General features: G+C 37.7%; 1 protein-coding gene across 2 annotated transcripts in view; it reads left to right on the top strand.

Moving 5' to 3' along the window:
- Positions 1-22528, top strand: part of USH2A (usherin) — a 794931-nt gene that overhangs the window by 501038 nt on the left and 271365 nt on the right. For both annotated transcript variants that reach the window (XM_082428283.1, XM_082428282.1), the window contains exons 38-40: positions 8886-9036; positions 9635-9777; positions 19462-20090. In XM_082428283.1, the coding sequence (XP_082284409.1) occupies positions 8886-9036; positions 9635-9777; positions 19462-20090 (923 nt within the window). The remainder of the gene's footprint in view (positions 1-8885; positions 9037-9634; positions 9778-19461; positions 20091-22528) is intronic.

Raw genomic sequence — 22528 nt, 5'->3', positions numbered from 1 at the left:
TGAATGTTTTGTAAAGTGGTATTTCAGATCTAATTTGATGTTTGCTGTGTTAGTTATTTTCCAAGCAATTAATCTCTTTTATGTTGAAAAAAGCATTCATTTTCAGATAATTGAGTCTGTATTTGTAAATGGGAAATACAGTCTGGATCCTAACAATTATTAGGGTCCTAGGTTAAAGATTTCTTCTTGCACATCTTTCTTCTTACCAACTCATCCATTATCCATTTATTCATCCATTTATTCTGTCCATTTTTACAGGACATCTTTCATATACAAAGCACTGTCCTAGGCACTACGATATCTACTTAAATACTTTGCTTCTTTAATAACATTCCTCCGAGATTCTATGTGTCCATTGAAAAATCATTGATTTGGCATCTTTAGCTATCCAAAGACCATTTTGAATCAACCACACAGCCAATCTGAATGACAGTGATGAACTCCAATATCAAGCAGGCCAAAATTCAGATGCTCAGTGAGGTTTCAGCCACGTCACTTGAAGGAAGGAAAGTCAGAGTATGCCTGTGTCCTGCCCTGGTCAGAATGCACAGGGAAGGTTTAGCTTAGGTATAAGGCTTGATGGTTTGAAAGGACATTATCAAAATGGAACACATCCAAATCAGGTAACAAGGCTAGATAGTGGTTGAGGAATCCTCTTATATGAAACTCGTTGGAGGGAGCAGAGATGTTTAACCGGAAATGGGGAAATTTAGTGGAAAAGAGGACGAGTGGTTAAAAATGCCTGAAGTTCTATCCCTAACGGTAGTGATGGCTTGTTTTCGGGGATCAGCGTGACTCAGACGAGGTCCCAAAGAGTTCAGTGTCACTAGCATGAACAACCACATGTACCCACTGCCCAAGATGGTCCCAATTCATGCCTGCTGCAGCTCAATTCACCCATGTTGGTTATTTACAGTCCCCTGTTTTGCTCTCAGAAGGTCCCGATATGGGCAAAAGATTGTATTCACCCTAAGTTTTGTAGAAATAATATAGTTTTTAGCTCTCCCTCAGAAAGAACTAACCAACAAGAAGAACAATAATATAATGGGGTGACTTACAAAGCAACTATTTTCCTATCACTGGTAATGAACAGACACCTGAATGTCACTTGTTTGGTATATTTTAGGCAAGAAACCTTTATTTGGTGGGAAGTTAGACTTGGTAGCGTTTAAGCTATCTGCCCTCCAAATTCAAAATGCTTTGACCTTTCTGTGGTCAAAGATCACTTCCATGACATGCCTCTAGGTAACATTTAATTTTCAAAAATCTATTTCTCTTACTAATGTAAAGACCTCTCCATTTTGTATTTCATTGAATTTCTGTGGGCCTTGACTCCTTGAGAACTAGCAAATTCATACTAGTAATTCTGTGTGAAGTTCCTCATAGATAATGAGATGCTATGATAAAGAAATAAGACCAGAAAGTACTATTGAAGAATATGACTTGGACAGAAAATAAATCCAACCTTTATGAAAACTAATCTGTTTAATATTGTAAATGGTTTTTTTCATATTTATTTAATGTGTTTAATATTTGTTCTCTCTTATAAGGATTGGAAATAATCATGTTAAAGAACCTGGCACACAGTATGTGTTCCAAAAGTTAACTCTTATGAGAGTCTCTTTCGCTAACATTAAATCTGTTTTAACCTACTTGTCACTGTTTAATGCTGCTCTATTTGTACATCCTTGTGTTCAAGGTTGACTGTCCATTTGTTAGCACATCTGCATATTCCTCATAATTAATATCTTTTTTAATGACATATGGTTTAGTGACGGGAAATGGAGTCTTGCCTTCTGTTTTCAATTTGTTTATGACTCAACGACTCAATAGATGTGTCTGAACTTTAATTTTCCATTCTGGAAACTAGAATTTAAAATCCTTGCTCATATGTAGCTATTTCAGAAAATGAGAGGAAAATGTGTAATCCAGGGATTTTTGACTATGTGCCAGGCTATTCAGCGATGCAGCCAGGATGCATATAGATGAAAGGCCATGGTTTCTCTTATGTTAACAGGGAAATCTAAATGAGGATGCCAACCATCTAATCTCTGAAATGAGAGAGTAGTGTGAGCTGAGCTGAAGTCAGATTTTAAGTGAAACCAGTAGAAAGCATGACATCTGCTTGGAATGAGCACGAGCAGAGGTGATGGGAGTCTTGGGCACTGGAATTAGGCTGAGGACATGGTGACACCATGTGAGCTACTTAGCAATGCCCCATGACCGTGTCTGTTCCTCTGAAAGCCAAGGTCCAGTGCGTATTTGGTTGTGAATTTCTAACTTCTAAAACTCCTGAAGCACTTACACCTCTTTTATGCTCTGTACACATTCTGTGCTATTTGACTCATGTCTTGTCTCTCTGTTAAATAAGAAGTCGGTGATCTAATCCCCCTTTCTATTTATTCTGCCCTTTCCCTACCCCCAGCAAAGAACCTTGTGCAGAGTGGCATTCAATATCCTTTATTACAGGTGTGAATTTAATACAAAATACTATAGACTTCTTTGATACCTTAATGCAGCATTTTATTCCAGTATTTTGAAATGCACACTCATACACCCCCAAATCACACTGTAGTAGTAACAAGTTGGTGGGATGTCCTGAGACATTGGTGTGTATGTGAAACATATTTGAATGTGAATATGCAAAAAATGTGAATTCATTTTTTCCCCACAAATTTCTTCTTCTGGTCACTATAGCTTTGGTAGTCCCTGGCCACATGAAAAAAAAGCCTCTGTTTTTGCTTTTTAGAGTTCCTCCCAAGAGTGCTATAAATCTATATGGAGCAAATGTTTGGGGTATTTTGTTTGTTTGTTTAGGGAAGAGTCTACAAGTGTACATCATACAAAAGTTTAATGCAATCAGACATTCAAAAGATTATACCATCTAAACTAGTCCACTCTGTGATTTAATTTATTGCTTAATGTTCTATATGCATTTTGCCTTCCAAAAAAGGTTAAATTTGAAATTTTAGTAAATACACCTTTCCTTTGAATTTATAGATTGAGGTAGCCCAGTTGCCGTTGTAGAATTAGTATTTACTGGACAAGATGTGTTGATTCACGAGGTTGTGGAGTGCTTGCCTCGTGAGGGTCATATTAAACTTGAGAGAAGCTTTTTGAGCAACATAGCATCTTGGAGACAGTATATCAAGCTGATAGATACATGGCTCTTGCGTTAAGAAACCAGGGGTGGAATTATGGCTGGTTCCCAGTTATTGCTTTGATGCTAAAGACCCTCAGAGGAATAGGTCTAGGATAAAAGGGGTTAACCGGAGGGGGAAAAAACGTTGCCAGAATTCAGTGTTACTGAAAGCATGTAGAATGAATAGTTATATGTCAATAATTTAAGATGATCACTTTGTTTGGAAATATTTTGGGATTTTATATAATCGGAGTGTGACCAATTTAACGGAGCACATTTTCTTGTTATCACTCAAAAGAGAATCCAAGATACTTTATTATTATTATTATGGAGCATCTTCTGGGCATTTTTTCTTTCCCGACAGCATGGTAATGCAGTTTTTAACACTTGAAGGATTTTTGTGTAAATATTTAAAACTCTAATTTTTTTCATGCTGATGACTTATCAGAGCTGATTCTTATTCGGAATTTGGATTGTCAGTGATATTATATACCTTAACAGAAAAGTTAGACAAAAAACAATCAAATGAGGGACATGGTTTTATATGTTATACATTATATGCAATTTGCACATTACTTTTTGTCCAGGCTCTTTTGATATGTGTGCATTTGTTATACATCAATGAAAGAATATATATCAAATAAGAAATCATCATGGTTATAAGTACTTGTACTCACAGACAAAATATCAATTAAAAAGTCTTTTGGCAACGAATGTCCCTCAATCCAAAGATTTATAGTTAAGTTACTGGGTATCTGGCCCTGGACAGCCACATTATTGCCTTTCCTAGGTATGTCCTATTTTCACTACCTGAGAGAACTACTTCATAACATTTCTTCTCTGTTCAAGCAACCAGTTCACTCCCACACTTTGGTACAGAGCGGATGCCTTTGCTTTTATTTTGCTCACTGGGAAAACGGATGCCATCAGAAGAGACCTTTGCTGTTTTCCCATCACCAGATCTACCTAACTCTACATCTGCAGCCTGTATTCACTTCTGCACAGTGGTGAGCTGTCCCTCCTCTATTCGACAGCCCATGTGCACCAGCTCTCAATTCAGTTGGCACGTGCCTTGGCTCGCCTCTCTCTCACACACACACAAGGACTTTGCTTTGGCGATTAATTATTCTTCCTTCTCCTACATCATCATTTCCCCTAATCTCTTCTGGGTCATTCCAAGAAGCATGCAAACGCTGCAACCTCTCCCAGTGTCTAGAAAGCCTTCCGCTGATACCAGAAGCTTCTCTAAGTGTTGCCCCATTCTCTTCCCCCCTTTAAAACAAAATCCCTCAGGAGTCTTCTAGGCTCACTCTACCCACTCATTGCCTTCCCTCTCATTCTCTTTTCAATTTTCCCGAATCAAACTGCCACGCCCACCACTGAACTGCGTCTGTTCTTGACAAGGTCATGTCCACTTGGCCAAAGGCAAAGCTTAATTCCTAGTCTCTTCCTTCCTTAAACTCAGCACATTTGACGGAGTCGATCAGGCCTTCCTTTCAGAGATGCTTTCTTCACTTGGATCCCAGAGTGTGCCTTCTCTTAGCTTCTCCCCTACCTCAGTGCTCACTCCCGTAAGTAAATCTCCTTTGTTGCAGAGACCTCCCCCTCCCCCAACCCCTCAAAAGTTTGGAGGACCCCAGACCTCACTGCTCAGACCTCTTCTACATTCGCTCTATTTACACTCACCCCCTCGTTTACTTCATCACGTCTCGGCCATGAAATACCACATGGACATTGATCCACAGTTCCTATCCAGACTCACATCTGCAACTTCGTCCTTGGTGTAGCCACTGTGGTTGTGTAAGAAAGCTCTTAAATGTAATGTGGACAAAAGAGAACTCTTGATCCCCTCCCTATCCCATTTCTCCTCTCAGGTGCCAGTCACCTGGGTGCTTGGGCCAAACACATTGGCATCACCTTTGACTCCTTTATTGTCTATCAGCGACACATGCCACAGTCAACTGAACCGCAAACTAATGCCCCCATCTCCACTGCTGGCACTTGAATGTAAGCTGCTGTCATCTGCTAGCCTGGATGACTGCAATAGGTAACTTCCCTGCTTCCAGCCTTCTCCCCATGCCTCCCTGACTTAGTTTTTTGTGTGTAAAGTGGTATTCTGACAACTCAAGCCCGATTCGAACTGAAAGGTTATAATTTAAGGAATGAGTAATTTATACCTTGTAAAATTAAGATTGTACATTTTTCTGAAAATTTATTTTGTCATAAAACACTATATCCAGTTTCCCTACCACATGTGGATGTGAAAGACATAAAGTTAATAGCAAGTTGAAATAAATTATATGTATCTTAAAACCTGCGACCTACTACAACACATTTTTATTTTCCTTAACATTTTTATTTTCCCTAAAAATCATAACATTTAAGAAGAATTTTCTTTAAGATATTTTGAACTTATTGCAGAAACAAATATTCTATTAAATTGAGTTACTATTACCTGAAAATAATTTTTATTATGGAAAATTTTCATAAAAAGATTAACAATTTGTATTCACTGTCTCTAAACATTTAGTTACTCTAAAAAATAAATTCCTTGATCTTGCCTTTTTGAAGGCAACTTGAAGGTTATTTGAAATTAAGAAGTATATGAAGTTTTAATTTATTACAAGTTCAGATATTTAATTGGCTAGCCACACTGTCATAATTCATGGTTTATGAATATTTGATCCAGTGTTTAAGGTAGAGGTTGTACCATTATAAAGAAATCTCGATGAAATTATTGCTTAAATGTTTAAAGAAATGATCAAATGCAGATTAATTTTTCATTAGCAGGTAACTATTCTTTTGGCATTTATTCTTACTGATGAGCATTTAATTTATTAATCTGTGCCTGGACCAAGAAAAACAATTTGCAGATTCTTTAAGTGTGGCTCTATTTAAAAATTCTTTTGTTAATTTTACTCATTAATTTCACTAAAGCTTATTACCTTGATCTAGCTAGCTATCTATCTACATATCTACCTAGCTATCTATCTACACATTACCATCCTGGGACAAAAGTCTGTGGCTTCACAAGGGTACACACACCAGAATTTACCAAGAAGTAAACTGTGCTCCTTGCACCATTTTAGTTAATTGCTACAAATTGAACTTCTTTAAAAACTCTACAGAGTCAGTATTATTGGCCGTACACTTATAAATGAAATGACTTTACATCAGTGAGGTTAAGAACTTGCCAAAATGTAATCAGCTTTGAATTTTGTGAACTGAATTGGTGAGGATGAGATTTGAAACTTTAGCTATCTGACTCCTAAATCCAGTCTCCTTTGGAAAACTAACATTATCTAGCTCCCTAAAATATTTAAATTTATGTAAGAAGTGTAAATTTTTTCAACTTAGTAACCAAAATAAATAATTTTTTAATTGTATATTTAAAAAAAGAGAGATATTTGTATTTGTTTATTGCTTTTTTTCACAGGGAATCAGAGTAGACATTTTATTTTAGTTCAGTTGTTTCTGTCTCTTAGCTTATCTACCCTGATCAATAACTACCAAATCTGCATAACTATATGATTGTGATTGAGGAATAATTGTGATGGGTTGTAACAGATGTTAAAACTATACTTCCAAAATTTAGAAAGAAAAGCTTTTGCTTTTTAAAGAATTCCCTCTCTCTTCAACTTAGAAAGTCACTCTTACTTAGCCAGAGTGGCCTTTATTTGTTTAGAATCATGACATTTCCTTGATTAAGACCCTGCCGTGGCTCCCAACCCCGTTTAAAATGGAGTCCAAAGCCTTTACTTTGACTTTCAAGGTGTAGCCCTAAGAAGGCTCTAGAGATATCTAGACCGAGCCTAGCTCTCCAGCTTTTCTTCTCTTCTTCCTCTCCTGAGTTAGTTTCAGTCACGCTGGCTTCTTTCCACTGCTTGTTACACACAGCCAGTGCTTTCCCTTCCTCGCTGCCTTTGCCCTGCCTGCTCTTTGGCTGGATTGCTGTTCCTCCAAACGGCAGGTAGACATTCAGGTAGACATTCTCATGACCACCTCCTTATGTTACTGAGGTCTCTGCTCTAATGTCACCTAATGACATGTTCTTCCTATGGCTCTCCTGTCTAATATGAATTGTTGTGTAATAACTAAAATCTGCACTCCTTTTCACTTTCTCTCCACTTACCCTGCTTTAGTCTTCACCTGAGCACTTAGTGCCATCTGGTAGGGTCATCGGTATCTATTTGTTCATCACTCGCTCTCTCCGATTATGTAAGTTCTGTAGGGTCAGGGGTCATGTCAACTGAGAGTTGACTCACATATACACAAAGAACACTACTTTGCACAGAGTAGAGGCTCAATAAGTGTTTACTGAATAAATTAGTGAAGTATCAATGAATTCAGAACCCTAACAACAGACTGATGAGACATGGAATCTAATTCTTCCATTCTCATCCATGGCCATTCACTAGCCTCATGGTTCATAAGCCAGTTCTCCCAAATTGGAGGGTATATAAAAGTCACACACTGCATCAAGTTATGTATAAATGAAAGTTGAAAATGAATCCTGATAGTTGTTTTCATTGTTTTGATTCCTTCTCCTCCTTCAGCAATGGCCTCTAGTAATCCTTGGTCAATAAGAACTTATATTACAATAATCAAAAATTGCATTATAGTAGTACTTAAATTATGCTAAGGGAAGTTCGGATTAGTCCAGTATAATAACAATAGCTAACAATTAATAATTACCAGGACCCAATAAAAGGTGCTTTATTTACATTGTCTCTGGTCTTCACAGCAATCCTAAAAAGGCAAAATATTATCCCCATTTTAAAGACAAGAAACATAAGCTCAGAGTTTCCTGGTGATTTTCCCAAAGGCACAGAACTGTGCTTAATTTGCTTTTGAGTTTCTGACTAGCTTTGGAACACACTCTGATATGAGAGGTTCATTCAAGTTATACCTGTTGGAAAAAGTTATTTAATAGCCAGAGTCTTCTTGTCCATTTTTTAAATTTAATTTCGTAATAGAATAGGCTTCACTCATTTCTTTTAGGCCTTCTACAACTATCCAGATAGATTTCCCTAACAGATTATATCAAGCAAGTATGCTGACTTCAGGAAGAATTTGCCAGAGATTCAACTAGACTAGAAAAAGTCTATGCCCCAACTTGTAACATATTTGAGTAAAGAAAGCATCACTGTGAGAAGGGGCAACCAACTGTATAAAGCACATGAGGAAAGAAGCTTAGTTTTTATATTTTCATAAGTGAGAATTAAGGCTGGAATGTGCTACTTTCTTTGTAGAAAAATACAATTTTAATAAACCTTCCTCAAAAAAAAAAATCCAGTTGTGTTCATGGTCGTGGTGTGATTAAGTAAACAATGGGTGACGTCAATGGAAGAAATAAAAGATCCGGACTCCTTCACTGTTCAGTTGCTTGATTGTTGAACAAAGAGTTAAATTAAAAAGGTACTTTAATATTTGCTTCATTAAATCCCCTCCATGTTTTCAATTAGAGAAACAGAAGTACAGGTGGGGATGTGCTGCGTGCTCATCTGTCTTGCTGTTTGGGGGGGGGTGGCTTTTAAGATGGAAATACTCATGTAATTGTGTTGAAATGAACAATAAGGAAGTACAGTAGTTCCGGAATGAAAATGTTAAATTAAATGGACCATGTTTAACATTGTTGTTGATCCTGAGGAACAGTTTTTCCAGTATATGGAGCATTTCGATTCCATCCAGCATATGTTCTCCACAGTTTTCTCTGCTCTAATTCATCTGTGTTTTTCGACAGCTCCAGATGGCGTGCTGCCTCCGAGGCTTTCATCTGCCACTCCAACCAGTCTTCAGGTTGTCTGGTCTACACCAGCTCGGAACAACGCCCCCGGCTCTCCCAGATACCAACTCCAGATGAGGCCCGGCAACTCCACCCACTGGTTTCTAGAGTAAGCATTCTACTTCGTCTGTCTTTCTAACTGTCACCTGGGTTTTACAACGTAGCCATAAATTCACTGTATCTTAAATTTTTAACAATAGGTCAGTTCTCATTGGCAACAAATAAAAGCCTCCTTTTCAGAGTTCAAACAAACAAACAAAAAGCAACACCCTAGGAGATCATTATTTGCTTTGCAAATTTTTCATTTATAGAGGCTTAAAGTAAGATTCCTTCACCCTTAACTTTTCATGAGCATATGTATTGCCAAGAGCAGGCACACACCTGAACCCCACAAAATCTGCTGTCTGACTATGGCTACAAAATTATAATACTTATTCTACAAATTCCCTGTGGCAATCAGTCTCAATACTAGACTAGAATTCACTCCATGCTACTACTAGAATTTACATCTCATATAAATGCAATAATACAAACCCTTAGTCAAAGGACTGCTTATTTTAAAAGAGATTATCACGCGATGACAGAAAATTGCAGCACTGAGACGTATGTTGACATGCCCTGAAAATTCTTTACTATAAGATTGTATTTGTTTTTTATTCCTTGGAATGTCTAAAGCTTCTTAATTGTAGAATTTCTTTCCCATATAGGTTGTTTTCCAATCCTTCTGCATCGTTAAGCTATGAAGTGCGAGATCTCCAACCGTACACAGAGTATGAATTTCGGTTGGTGGCCTCCAATGGATTTGGCAGTGCACATAGTTCTTGGATTCTGTTCATCACCGCAGAGGACAGTAAGTGGTCTGAAAAACACACAGCCAGATATTCTCTATATTAGGAAGTCTTAAAGTCTTCAATTTTTCCAAAACAAAGAAATAAGCCTCCTCTTTTTCTTGATGTTGAGGGACAATAATCTTTTCCAGGACAAGAATGGTCCAAGTTTCCAGAAAGAAGAAAAATGGGGGCTTGGAGGGTTGGAGGGTTAGGCCTACAGACAGGAATATGTAATTCACAATAAATTATGATATGGACCCACTCAGTCTTCAGGGTACATCTAGGTGTTCTGAAGGAGAAAGGTTATCCTTTTCTACTCTATGACCGAATATTACAAGTGTTCTCTGCAGAAGAACATGGAATATGGACCTTACTTCATGAAGTTACTTAGAGGTCATTATACTTTTTTTCTGGAAACAGATTCCATTATACTTTTACTCATACCTGAAAGACAGCCTCCAGAATAGAGGAGTATAATCTGATAACAGTCATTCTGCGTGTATTACAAAGAGTACATTGGGATTGTCTTATTCAAACAGTACAGAGAATTTTCTAGTTTTTCATGGAAGAGTTTGTTTGCATATATATGTTTTTTAGTCGGTTATATAGAGAAAATAAATACATGGCTATCATATTGAGTTTTATACAAATTACTTCTTTAAAAGTATATATATGGAAATATAATATTTTAGAAAAGTTAGAAATTAAATCAAGCTACACAGAGCGAAGGAGGACACTGTATCTTTGAACAATGAGGTTTTTAGGGTTAATCTTGTCAAGTCTTTTAATCAGATGCTTCTTAGAAGATGCTGCCCTGTTGGCCAATTGCCATTCTGGCTCTATATTCAATGAGGACCCAAGTGACTTTCAAAAGGCTGGATATTAATCTCAAAAGGCACGGTATTTGAAACAATATCAATTGTATATGAAATTGATTCTTTTATGTCTACAATATCCTTAATTATATTATTTTGGTGAGAACAAGATATCAACTGAGATAGAATCAGGCCTATCTACCTTCCTTAATGCTTACATTAAAAAAAAAATATGACCAATAATATATAATAGTTCACCCATTTCTCCCAATTTGTAATTACTCCCAGGGAGCAAGTTTGGTACTTTACAAGGACACATCCAGTTCTTTCATCTCAAGGGTACCATTTAGTAAATTATCAGCAGAGTGCAATAAACGACACGCAAAGCCCAGAAAGTATTCATGCGCCACTCAAAGCGCCTACACCCCTTTTAGAAGGAACGTTACATTTATTCTGGAGACTTTGACAACATGAACACCAACTGTATACAGATGTGTGAACCAGAGAGCTCCCACCCAAAATAGATTTTTGAAGAAACATTTTTTTAAAAAAACAACTGAAGATAAATTTCTAATCTCCTTAGATAGAGCATACTTGCTTGACACTCAATAGAGGTTAAGTAAAAATAATTATTCACCCACTGCAGAGGTGATGGCTCCATAGAATGCCACATTGGAAGAGGAGAGAAAATGTCTCCTTTTTTTGGCACCACAATTTCTATTCCCATAGAGAGGGGGGAACACTTGGATTTCCTCCGTGGTGATCTTTATTGAAGAGGAGTCAGGATCTCCTACATAAATAAATTCCCAAACACTGTAAAGTACCAATTAGGACAGCATCCTCTGTTAAGCAGATTTCTCTCCTGCCTCATCTTACCATAAAACAAATCTTACAGACTCAGTGTGGTTAGAATTTTCATGCATGGAGACACTGCTGTCTTTGTGATTTTTTAGGACCTGGGTTCAAAGGCAATAGTGTTAACCCTTCATCTTCCTTCATTAAGAATTAGTAACACTTGATTGTGTAGCAGGTATTAACCGAGTCTTCATTTTCATTGAAATCCTTTCCCCAAGACAGATGACTTCTTCTTCCTCTGCTTCACGTATGATGTCACACACATTAGCAGAGGGCCAAAGGCTGGCTGTTTGCCCCTCCAGGTTAAGTTACCAGTGCATGCTCGCCCCTGAGACATGATAACAGTGTCCTATATATTTTGGGTGTCAGTGGAGATGGATGCCATCTCTGAATGGATGTGCAATAGAGTTGACAAAGACTGAGTGATTGGCACTGGGCACAAGCAGTTTTTCTGTCAAGGCTTCAAAGCCTTGCTTATAAAACCACCCATGCTGACAGCTCCACGCCGGAATCACACTTCATACTTGATCCTAACCACCACCTCCCAATTGGCGAAGTGCAATTTCCAATGTAGAAATTCGACATATCACCTTACAGAATGAAACAGAGAAGTCACATCATGCCCACATTTAAATTTCATGCCATCGATAGGCACCTTTCCGCATTAGCCAAAGCCTCGAAACATTCTGGTGCAAAAAAAAAGAAAAGAGTCATCAATAGCAATATTTTTCATATGATACCGCGAGAGCATGATTTTCATCAAGCCTGTGACCCAGCTGAGAGCAGAAAGAGAAACCTAGGTAGGAAGGTACCTAGAGCCAGAGAAACAAATGCTTGGGTACAAAGAGAGTTTCTCATAGACGGAGAAAAAGGCTGTGAGGAATTTTAATAGATTTTTTTTTCAAATAATTTGTCATTTACGTCAGTGGGCCACCAATATCCAGTTCCATGCAGTTTTAAAAATCTAGCGTGCTGATGCCAAATAATAATAATGCACATTTCCTATGAATATTTTAAATCCAGTTAAACTTGTGTTAATAAAAGATGTTTTTTTCCAGCCAACTTAGTCAGTGTAGTGTTCGACTATTTGCAACCAGATAAATACAAACAACACGTGATTTTTTGTTTTTTTTTTTTTTTGGGGGGGGGAACAAGCTGCTGGCAGTCCAAGTACCTGGAATGTCTGCAGCCTACAAAACTGCATTAAGATTGTTATAGACTTGGGAGCATGGGATTAATAACATGAAGACACTTACCTATCAGCTGAAATTTTTTGATATCTTTTAACCAGAAATAACCATCTTTTCTGATATTATTGTTTGTCTCTCTCTTTTGTGTGCTTACAATTGTTTTCCGTGCAGTATAGGCATGTGAAAATGGTAGCTGGCTGGAAGAGAAAGTCTCCTTCAACTTCAGCTTAAATGTGCATGTGCTCTTTTGCCTACTAAAATCCTGCCCTATGTAAAATATGAGATAACCCACTTTTCTTTAAAAATGTAGATTCTCTAGAATAATAAAATTCAGATTTCTCCCAAGGTTTCTTAGCTAACAAGACTGAAATATGGAATATCTCTTTATTTGAGTCATTTTAACAACAAACATATATGTATACACAATTAGATCAACCTAATGAAAGTGAGATTCTTTTCTAAAAATCACTTCTCTACCCCCAAAACAAAACAGAAAATCCAAATTTCTTCTAGAGATGACCATTTAGTTGTCAAATACTTTTCAAAGACTAAAAGTTGAATCATTTCACTAAATTTGTAGTTAAAAACTGCACATTTGTATTTCTAACCATTAACCTAAGAGGCATTATTAAATAAAATTTGTGGGATTTGAACAGTTTATTCTGTAGAGTTACTTAGACAATTTTTTCATGTGTTCATTATTTTGCTAACAGACTGATTGTTCATGAGTTTTGACTGGAGTCTGCTAAAAGATAGAAATGTGTATCTTATTACTTACACAGTGAGATTTTCAGTACTATTAACCTACTGTATTCGCTCATAGTATTAGGTTTTACTGTTATTTTTTCCATACTTAAAATTGCACTGTGAACAAAGGATGAAGCAATGAGGGAAATTATCATAGTATCTGGGTCCTGTTTTACTTTTCTCGTAAGCAGTTTTGAGCAGTTTTCCCCTTTCATTCATCTTTAAGATTCTCATAGCAGTTTACAAAGCAACAGTTGTTCTTCTGCAGTAAAAGAGAAATATCTTGCAACGTTCATTGAAATCCGTATCAGAACACATTTCTGCCTCATTTGTTGTCTGACAACATTCTAGTCATCCATCAAGCCCCAGCTCATATGTCACCTCCTCTGTGAAGCCTTCCCTCCTCATATCTACCTTAGAATTTTGGTTTGTGTTTACTTGTGTACCATCAATATCTCCTTCTGAATTGTAACTTCTCAGGACCTAGGGTTCCATCTCATTTATCTTTGTAGCTCCAGTGCCTGGTGTAGGGTCTCATATAGAGCAAGTACCCAAAATTGTTAATGTACTGATGAAAAAGAGTTTCATGTAAGCAAATCCATGAAAACACAACCAAGCAAACCTTAACTGGGTACCTGCCATGTAGGAGGGACTGAAAGAGACATGAAAGTTACAAGGATGACTAGGACAGTTTTCTTTACTTGAGGCGTCCACTGTCTGGTGGCAAGAAAGACATAGAGTAAAACCATAGAGTATTCAGAGCTGAGAGCACGCCCATAGGAGAGCATGTCCCTCAACATGGGGTGTCAGGAAAACCTTCCTGGATGAGAACACCAGGAGAGGAAATAGGGAATGATCTCTATTTGGAGTTCACGTCAATATCAGATTTCAAATTTACTTCCTTATCATTGGTTCAGAAAAAGGCGGGAAAAGCAATTGCTGTAGGAGGCGTCCACTGACACATGAGGCAGGCAGGGCGGCTTGCAGGATGTTCTGCCCGTGGTTCCAGCCTCTGAGTATGAGTCAAGGAGGGTGAGGATGAGAGGCAGATGTAAGAGAAGGAAATCCCAAAGGCAGTCCTCATTCTTTGCCTTGGTCAGAGGCAGCCTGCTGGCTGTCCCTGTGATTCAACATTAGCTGTCCTGACTAGGATAGTGAATGTTCTAATTAGAGAGATCTCTGCTAGCCCAACACCATGTGCTATTTCAAAATGAAGGGGGACAGATATATAGAAATAGAATTCCAGAAGGAAAACACGTTTTCTTCTTATTCTCACAACCTGTAATGAGTAAAACACGGAGTCCTTGTGACAGAGAAGGGAAGTAAAATTGTGGTATGAAATTTGATCAGTTGACCAAGATACTTCTAGAGCAGGATTTTCCAATCATTCAGTAAGTATATTTGTGTCCTTAAGAGTATTTAAATTTTAGAGCTAATATTGCGTGGTAGAGATCTTTTCATTAGTGTGCTTTAGAATTGAATGTCAACCTGGATCTTAAGAGTGTTCTATGTGAGAGAAAAACAGAAATATTTGTAAATGAGGGTGGCACAGATTTGTAACAGTAGATTTTATTTTATTGAATGAAGAAATGTGAACTGTAAGTTTCAGTAGTGCTGCACGATGATTTTGCTTTTCTATTCCAAATACATGTCCTAATTGCTTTAAATACTAACTTCTGAATGCTTATCCTTTCAAGCAGTGATGTAGGTCTCTACTTTACTCACATTGGAAGATCCATGATGCAAAGTAAATAACGTAAACTGTTGATTTTGAGAGCGAAGTGGCCCTGTATGTATGTTCCTACATACTTTGTTTCCTGTTGCATAGATTCCACCCCTCAAATCCTTGCATTCCCAGAACTTATAAAAACAAATATTTATTACCTTTACATTTTTATTTTTATATCCTAAGATCAGAAGCTGAAAGTGACCAATAGAAAATCCTTTGAAAGGATGGATCGATTAATGAAAAATTCTATCCACCTGGCCTCAATTTCCCTCTTGAGCTCTTGAATCTCTTTTGGGAACAGAAAGCCCACTGCCCTTCCAAATTTGGAACCTCTAGTTCTTTTAGGACTTTTTTCTGCCATCGTGAATTCTCACATCAACACATTTCATTTTCTGTTCCAAACTTTCAAGGAAGAATTCATAGCCATTCACCATACAACAAGTCCCAATTCTGGGAGTCAGAACACTCTTCCTAGCCTTCCTCTGCTGTCCTGGTCTCAGGAGAAAGAGAGAAAATAGTTGCCCAGTATAGGTTCACCTACTTGCAGACTATAAATCATATCCTTTCAATTTCAACAACCTTCTAGTCTTCAGATGTTTCTTTTATTAATCAATGATGCCTATGTTACACAGATCTTTTCCTATTTCATCAGTTGTCAAGAAGCTGAATGTTCATATTTGTGCCAAACTACGGTGCGTGTTCTTAATATTTGTTTTGGGATACAACTATTGTACCCTCTTCATCATCATGAGATTAATTATTTTTTATCATTATTTTATTTGTCCTATTACTTAAGTCTTTTATTATGAGCTGTCAAAAAATCTTTGGGGGAAGTAATTGGGGTATAAATAATAAATTGATAAAAAAACCTCATGATTAAAGAGGGGATAGAATCCATCACTCCACTCTTCTGCTACATTTCAGTAGTGAATATCAAGAGGCTAGAGGAACAATTAGCAGAGGGTATATACTGCTCTGTATAATTATATATCCATATATTTGCCACCTTGATTTTTAATTCATTGGCAGATTTAGAGGATATCCATTTATGGAGTTAGTATTACTGAAAAAGAGCTTTTGAATAGAGTGAGTTTTTAATTAGAACAGCAAAAAGTTGCTTCAAGGCAGTAATAACATACCAGGAAAACTGAGCGATCTTCAGTAACTCTAGTAGCAAACAAGTTGTAGAAGACCCAAGAAAACCACTGAAAAAAGTTATATGCACACTACAGATGTGAGTCATTCAAACCGTTTATTCACACACACACACACACACACACACACACACACGCCTACGCACCCATCCTTCCCAATATACACCCCCTGAGTATAAAAATAAATAAGCAGACCCCTCCGTGAACAATCTCATTACTCTCTTTTAAGCTGGGGCTGAATTTTTGAAGCTGATGAGCGAAATCGTTTCCCATAAAAGATAATTTCATTTGCCAAGATGAAACTACTTTCTGTTATTAATGCTGTAATGAAACAGCTTGAAATATGAATCAGTGATCTGAACAGAAAGGATGCTCCCCATTCCCCGCTCCAGGAGGGCAGTTCTCTAAACAATTACACCCACGGAGAGGGCTGTACAGTTGTATTTTCGTCACTAGCCAGCTGAGCTGTGTGGCTGTCACACTTGCCGGTCTCCCCTCCAGTGACAGCCGCATTGACAACATGTTATACTCCGCATTGATTTTACAGTTAAGGAGCTGATTGTGATATATAGGGATTTTAAGAATTCAGCTGAGAGGCTGACTTTTGCCTTTTATCATTCCATTAAAATTTTATAACCATCTTTTTCATGTCATTTCATCCATGAATTCTTACTTTAGAAGTGATAGCTACTGCTGTGGGCATAACTTTTCTCATGTTCAGAGCTTTTTATTGTATTAGAAAACTACCCCAATTATAGTTATTACTCATGTTTTACATAATTGTGGTGACCCTTTCAGCCATGCAGTAGCACGCCGGTTGATTTGTATATAGAATTAGACGATTCGGCTTATCATTTTAAAGCACTAAATTGAAAGCGTGCCAAGAGTCAGGTTTTAACACTTCCTTAGCCAAAGCAGCTAATTAAGCTGCACTCGGCATCATCCTCTCCTGAGTCACGTGCTTTAAGGACCCTTCCTGCAGCAAGGGCTGGGGGCCTACTCAGCTAGAGCCAGAAGCTAATAAAATGTATTCTGGCTTTTAAGGGGGGGAAAAGATCATGCAATTGAAATTAAACATCTCTTCTTTCCCAAGATAAGAGATCATCTTTAAGGAAAGGCTGTGTTCTGTGGAGGCTTGAAGTGCCAGTTCATTATCCTGGATGTTTCCTTGATAAGACTATTATCGTAGGCAGGAGAAATAAAAAGCTTATCCCCATCAAAACAGAGAACAAACTGCATCATTGTTGTTACTTTTCCCTGAAGAAGCTCACAGTTTGAGATAATGCACAGATGAGGAATAATTATGGAAGACCTGGGTGAAAACCCTAATAGGAAATATTCTGATTTGTAAGCATATATTATTCTTTTTTCAGCGGGGAAGGGTGAGTTAGGGTTAGACTTGAAAGGCTTGATTCTCCACCATTGATTTTATGGACCCCAATCTCAGAGGATTTCGTTTTACAAGACAACATTGATATCTTACAAGACTTGCGCTTGCTTTTCTTCAGGAAAGAGCCAAATCTAGATGACAAGTATAAATAAGAAGGGATCCGCATCCCTATTTTGATATAATAATTGCTACCGCTACTGAGTACCGGAGAGCAAAAGTAAGAAATGTCACAGTGGTTTGACGAAAGCTTTAAAATGAAAGCTAACAACAGACTAAAATGAAAAATGTGATCCATATCGAGATCACTGTACTTTTAAGTATTTTTCTCTTCAAATAGGATGCATTACCAAATTGTCAAAAATGGCTTGATTTCAGGGTTCGTGTACTGTAACAGCTTTCCTCTCAAAAAGTAATTATGATTCTACCATCAGTCCAGTTGGTGACAAATATGTGGATCATGTCGTGTGAAAATATGCTCCTATCGTCAGCTATTATTGTAGTCACCGGCTCTGCGAAGCAGTGGTTGCGTTTAAAATTTAAATCTTGGATATAACACTGAATCACACACACACACATAATCAACGCTGTTTTAAACAATTACTAAATCCAAGTATATCTTTTTTAAAGATTTTTCCATAAAATCTAATGTTCACAGAAAAATCGCATAAATGTCCAAATTGCTGTGGGCAGAAAAGGGGAATATAGGATTTTTCTTGATCTGTTGTAGCAATTTATAGATTTCAGGCCGTGGTTTATAAGAATGCTAAATGTTCTGGAATTACAGCTGTTACTGATCAGTGATTGAGCCAGATTTGTGTTATTGCACCATGTTCTTGCTTGTACCCAGAGAGCAGTAAAGCCTCAATATAATAAAAAGCACCTGCATTTTAAATGAAATTTCAATTGAAAAACTTAACAGCCCTTCAAATTGCAGAATTTAACGCAGCCCAGTAAAGCTTAAATAACACTTTGCCTCCGCAGGCTGAGGGGTTTGCATTCAAGGTGACTTGAGTGTGTCGCATGGTGAAATTATTTACAATTAAGGAATTTCTCTGGAGGGCTGCAGGATATTTGCTGTTCCACAACACCTAGGCGGGCATATGGCGGGCCTTTTTCAGTATTCATGGAGCCTCCTGAACCTTTATGATAATTGAATCAGTTAGAGTGCTGAGTGGAGCAAGCATTAAACCTGTTAACCTAAAGGTCAGATCTGTGCATTGTTTATTTATCAGTAGGTGAAAGAGCTAAATCGGCAGCTTCTGTCACAGTCACAGTAAAAAAAATCACCTATAATATTAACAGGGAGTAGATAAATTGCAAAACATGGATTAGAATGATAAACAGACCCGGGGATAATATGGAATATATAATGAGAGATGCTGAAGGATTTTACTGGGCTGTAAAATATGCAGGTTTGTTAAGACAGTGTTATTGATTATAATGAGTTACTGGGGTTCTAGAAAAATGGGGCGGAAGCTACAACTTTGGTTACAACCGCCCTCTTGTATCCTTCTCTCCTAAGGTCTTTATTTCAGGTCCTCGTGATATTTTGAATCCTTAGCTTTAACAAAAAGAAATGATTTTAATAAAGCTATCTTGGAGACAAAAATGACAATTGAATTTGATAATGTTCAACAAGTACATACTTCTCACACATTTAAGAGTAAATGTGTAAGAGACACTTAGCCACTTACTCATTGGCCTTTACCAAGTGTCCAATTTCATACTCTGGTAGGAGAGTTATCACTCATTTTAGTTTTGTTTTGAGGAGATGTGGGGAGTTTCTAAGAGGTATCGTGTCTTACTTTTTTTTCTACTTTGTAGAACCTGGACCTATAGACCCTCCGATTCTTCGGGATGTGAAGTCAAGAATGATGTTGGTCACCTGGCAGCATCCTTTAAAGTGCAATGGGATCATTACCCATTATAACATTCACCAACATGGCCGTCTCTACTTAAAAACTTCCGGAAATGTCACTAATGGCACAGTGGTCCATTTGCGCCCATATACAGCCTACACATTTCAAGTAGAAGCTTGTACTTCAAAAGGGTGTTCCCTGTCACCAGAGTCCCAGACTGTATGGACACTCCCAGATGCACCAGAAGGTATCCCGAGACCAGAGCTGTTCTCCGATACCCCAACGTCCGTGATTATATCTTGGCAACCCCCCACCCATCCCAACGGCTTGGTGGAGAACTTCACAATCGAGAGAAGAGTCGAAGGGAAGGAAGAAGCTACTACCCTGGTGACTCTCCCGAGAGGTCATCCCATGAGGTTTATCGACAAGACTTCTGCTCTTAGCCCGTGGACAAAATATGAGTATCGGGTCCTGATGAGCACTCTTGGAGGAGGGGCAAACAGCAGCGCTTGGGCAGAAGTGACCACGAGGCCCTCACGACCTGCTGGGGTGCAGCCCCCCGTGGTGGATGTGCTAGGACCCGACGCAGCCAAGGTAAGATACGGCGTGTCTGTCTCCACTGCAGACATAGGAATTTACCCTGGATTGACTCTGTGTTGAACAGAGCCATCTACTGACAAAACGCACACATGTGTTGTTTTAGGCATTCACTGGAGAAACCGGGTTTTTGGCCTTTGGCCCAAACTATCTTGAATTTGATGTCAGTTTTTCATTTCTCCCTGTAACCCCTTAATTATATTGTTGAGATGCTTGCATTTGCCTCACACACCTGAAATCCTTTGAATGCCACCGTGGGATGCTTAGCTTAACCATCATGTCAGATCTAAATAGATCAGAAAATGAGAGGAGGTGGGGAAATACGGGGGAAGGGATTAGTGTATTAACAAAAGTTCCAATTACCGATATTCTGATTTTTTTTTAATGATCAAAGGATCAAGATGATGGGGAAAGAAATAAAAATAGCCGATTATGGGGCTATCTAGGAACTGTTCAATTATTCACTTCACTCTACTGGGAATGAACCCTAGAGCACAGGATAACTACCATTGTTTTGGCTTGCATACAAACTTCATTCAAGGGAAATTAGTGTAACCAAACAGGAGGGAGTTTTGTAGCTTAGAAGCCTCTTTTGTGTAAATACACACATGCTTCCATGGATTCAATCTTGTACTACTGCCAAAAGCATTGGTGCAGCAGCTTGCTCACCAGAGCACAAAACAAAGGACATTTGCATAACAGCAAAGTTCATCTGCTGAAATTATTACTCGAATCTCTGTTGTGTGTTCTCTCGCTCCCACCAAAAGCAAACACTGGGTGATGCTAAATAGTGTAAATTCTTGAAGAAATTTAATTGAACCTAGAAACTAAAATCGATTTTTATAAGTCTGTCTTAGTTTCAACATGAGATTGGTCAAAGCAACATGCCTTCTTGATAGAAATACCACAAATGTATAGAATTCTGTTGATAAAACACTAAAAGGAAATTAATTTGAAGGACATGATGTACGATGTTTATTATATGAATTGGGCAATCTTAAGAATTGTTCTTCATTCAAAGGAAAAGCAAAACAAACCAAAGGAAAACCCCAGACAAACCTAGAGTTATTCGTCATTCCAGAAATGACTTTTCTTTTCAATCCTAAGGGAATTTTGCAAAACTTCAGTAGCAGTACCAATCAATATGATGTCACATAAACACAGTCCCTTCACAAAGGCAAAGCTAGATAATGGACTTTTTTTCTGGAGTCTTTCTAACAAAAGTTTAATAACTGGGCAGGTCTGAAAAATGATAAATATTTTCAGAAAAATAATGGCTCAATGCCCAATTCTATGTGATTCAGCATCTATAAACAGTGATCAAAAGTATTCAAGACAAATTGCCTTTTTCTTTCATTCTTTTTTTTTTTCCTTCCTCTTTGGATTTTGTAACCTCATCCAGGAATAAGACAATGTACATGGCTTGTCAACCTGCTAAAGTAAAGTTTAGATTAGCTTGGCTTGGGAGCAGAATCTCACAGGCACTCACCAGGTCAGGAATCTAAAAGTCTCTAAGAAGGTGCTTGGAATATACAGACATTGGACATTAGTGATAGTTTTTAAAACTTCAAACCTTTTATTAAATCTCACTTTATAACTAGAAAATCAGCAGTTATCAATGAAGAGAGTCATCAGGAATATTCAGCTGAATCTAGTATTGGATTATATGTGTTTAAATAATAGTAAAACAACATATTTATGCTTCAGTATTTTGGGCTTACATTAGGTTCAAAAAGATCTTCAGACTGACAAAGTCAATGTCCTCGTGATATGCTTATCTGGTAAACAGAGGCAATGTGACAGCAATACAGTGATTTCTCTTTATGAAATATAAGATTTAAAAGTTAAAATTGCAAATGGATAAAATATGAGGAACAACAGAAAGATGGTCGTGAATGCATTGGTTAAGAAATTTATTCAACATTTATTTCATAGAGTCATTGCAAATATTAGGATGAAGAAAATTGTCAGTAATATTATTGACACAATAATAATAATTTCTGTTCTACTAACCTTTATTGAGCACCTATAAATCTTTATGAGTGCCTCTTTTAGGCACTGAGGATACAGTAGTGACCAAATCAAAATCCCCACCTTCATGGAGTGTACATTTTAGTCAAAACAACATAAACAGATATATAAAATGCCCAGAAATGAAAAAGACTTGAGGGAAGAAACAAATCAGGAATAAACAGTACCAGCTGATAGGTTGGGAGATAATAAAGGAAATGGACTGGTATTTCACCCTAGTTCTTCCCATTTTGTACCATGTGGTCTTTTCACCACCACTCTACCTGTAAGAGCTTGCATCTAATAGGGAAAGCAAGGAAACTTCACATACTTAGGCCAACTAGAAAATAACCCAAAGTAGCATCTTAGTAAGTATAAAGAGATAACTTGGCATAGACATGAGCATTAGGAAGGGAAAGTTGCAT

The sequence above is a fragment of the Balaenoptera physalus genome (assembly GCF_965194825.1).
Source record: "Balaenoptera physalus genome assembly, chromosome: 1".
In the NCBI taxonomy this organism is placed as follows: Eukaryota; Metazoa; Chordata; class Mammalia; order Artiodactyla; family Balaenopteridae; genus Balaenoptera; species Balaenoptera physalus.
The sequence above is the reverse complement of the archived record's forward strand: the minus strand, read 5'-3'. Positions and strand labels throughout refer to the sequence as shown.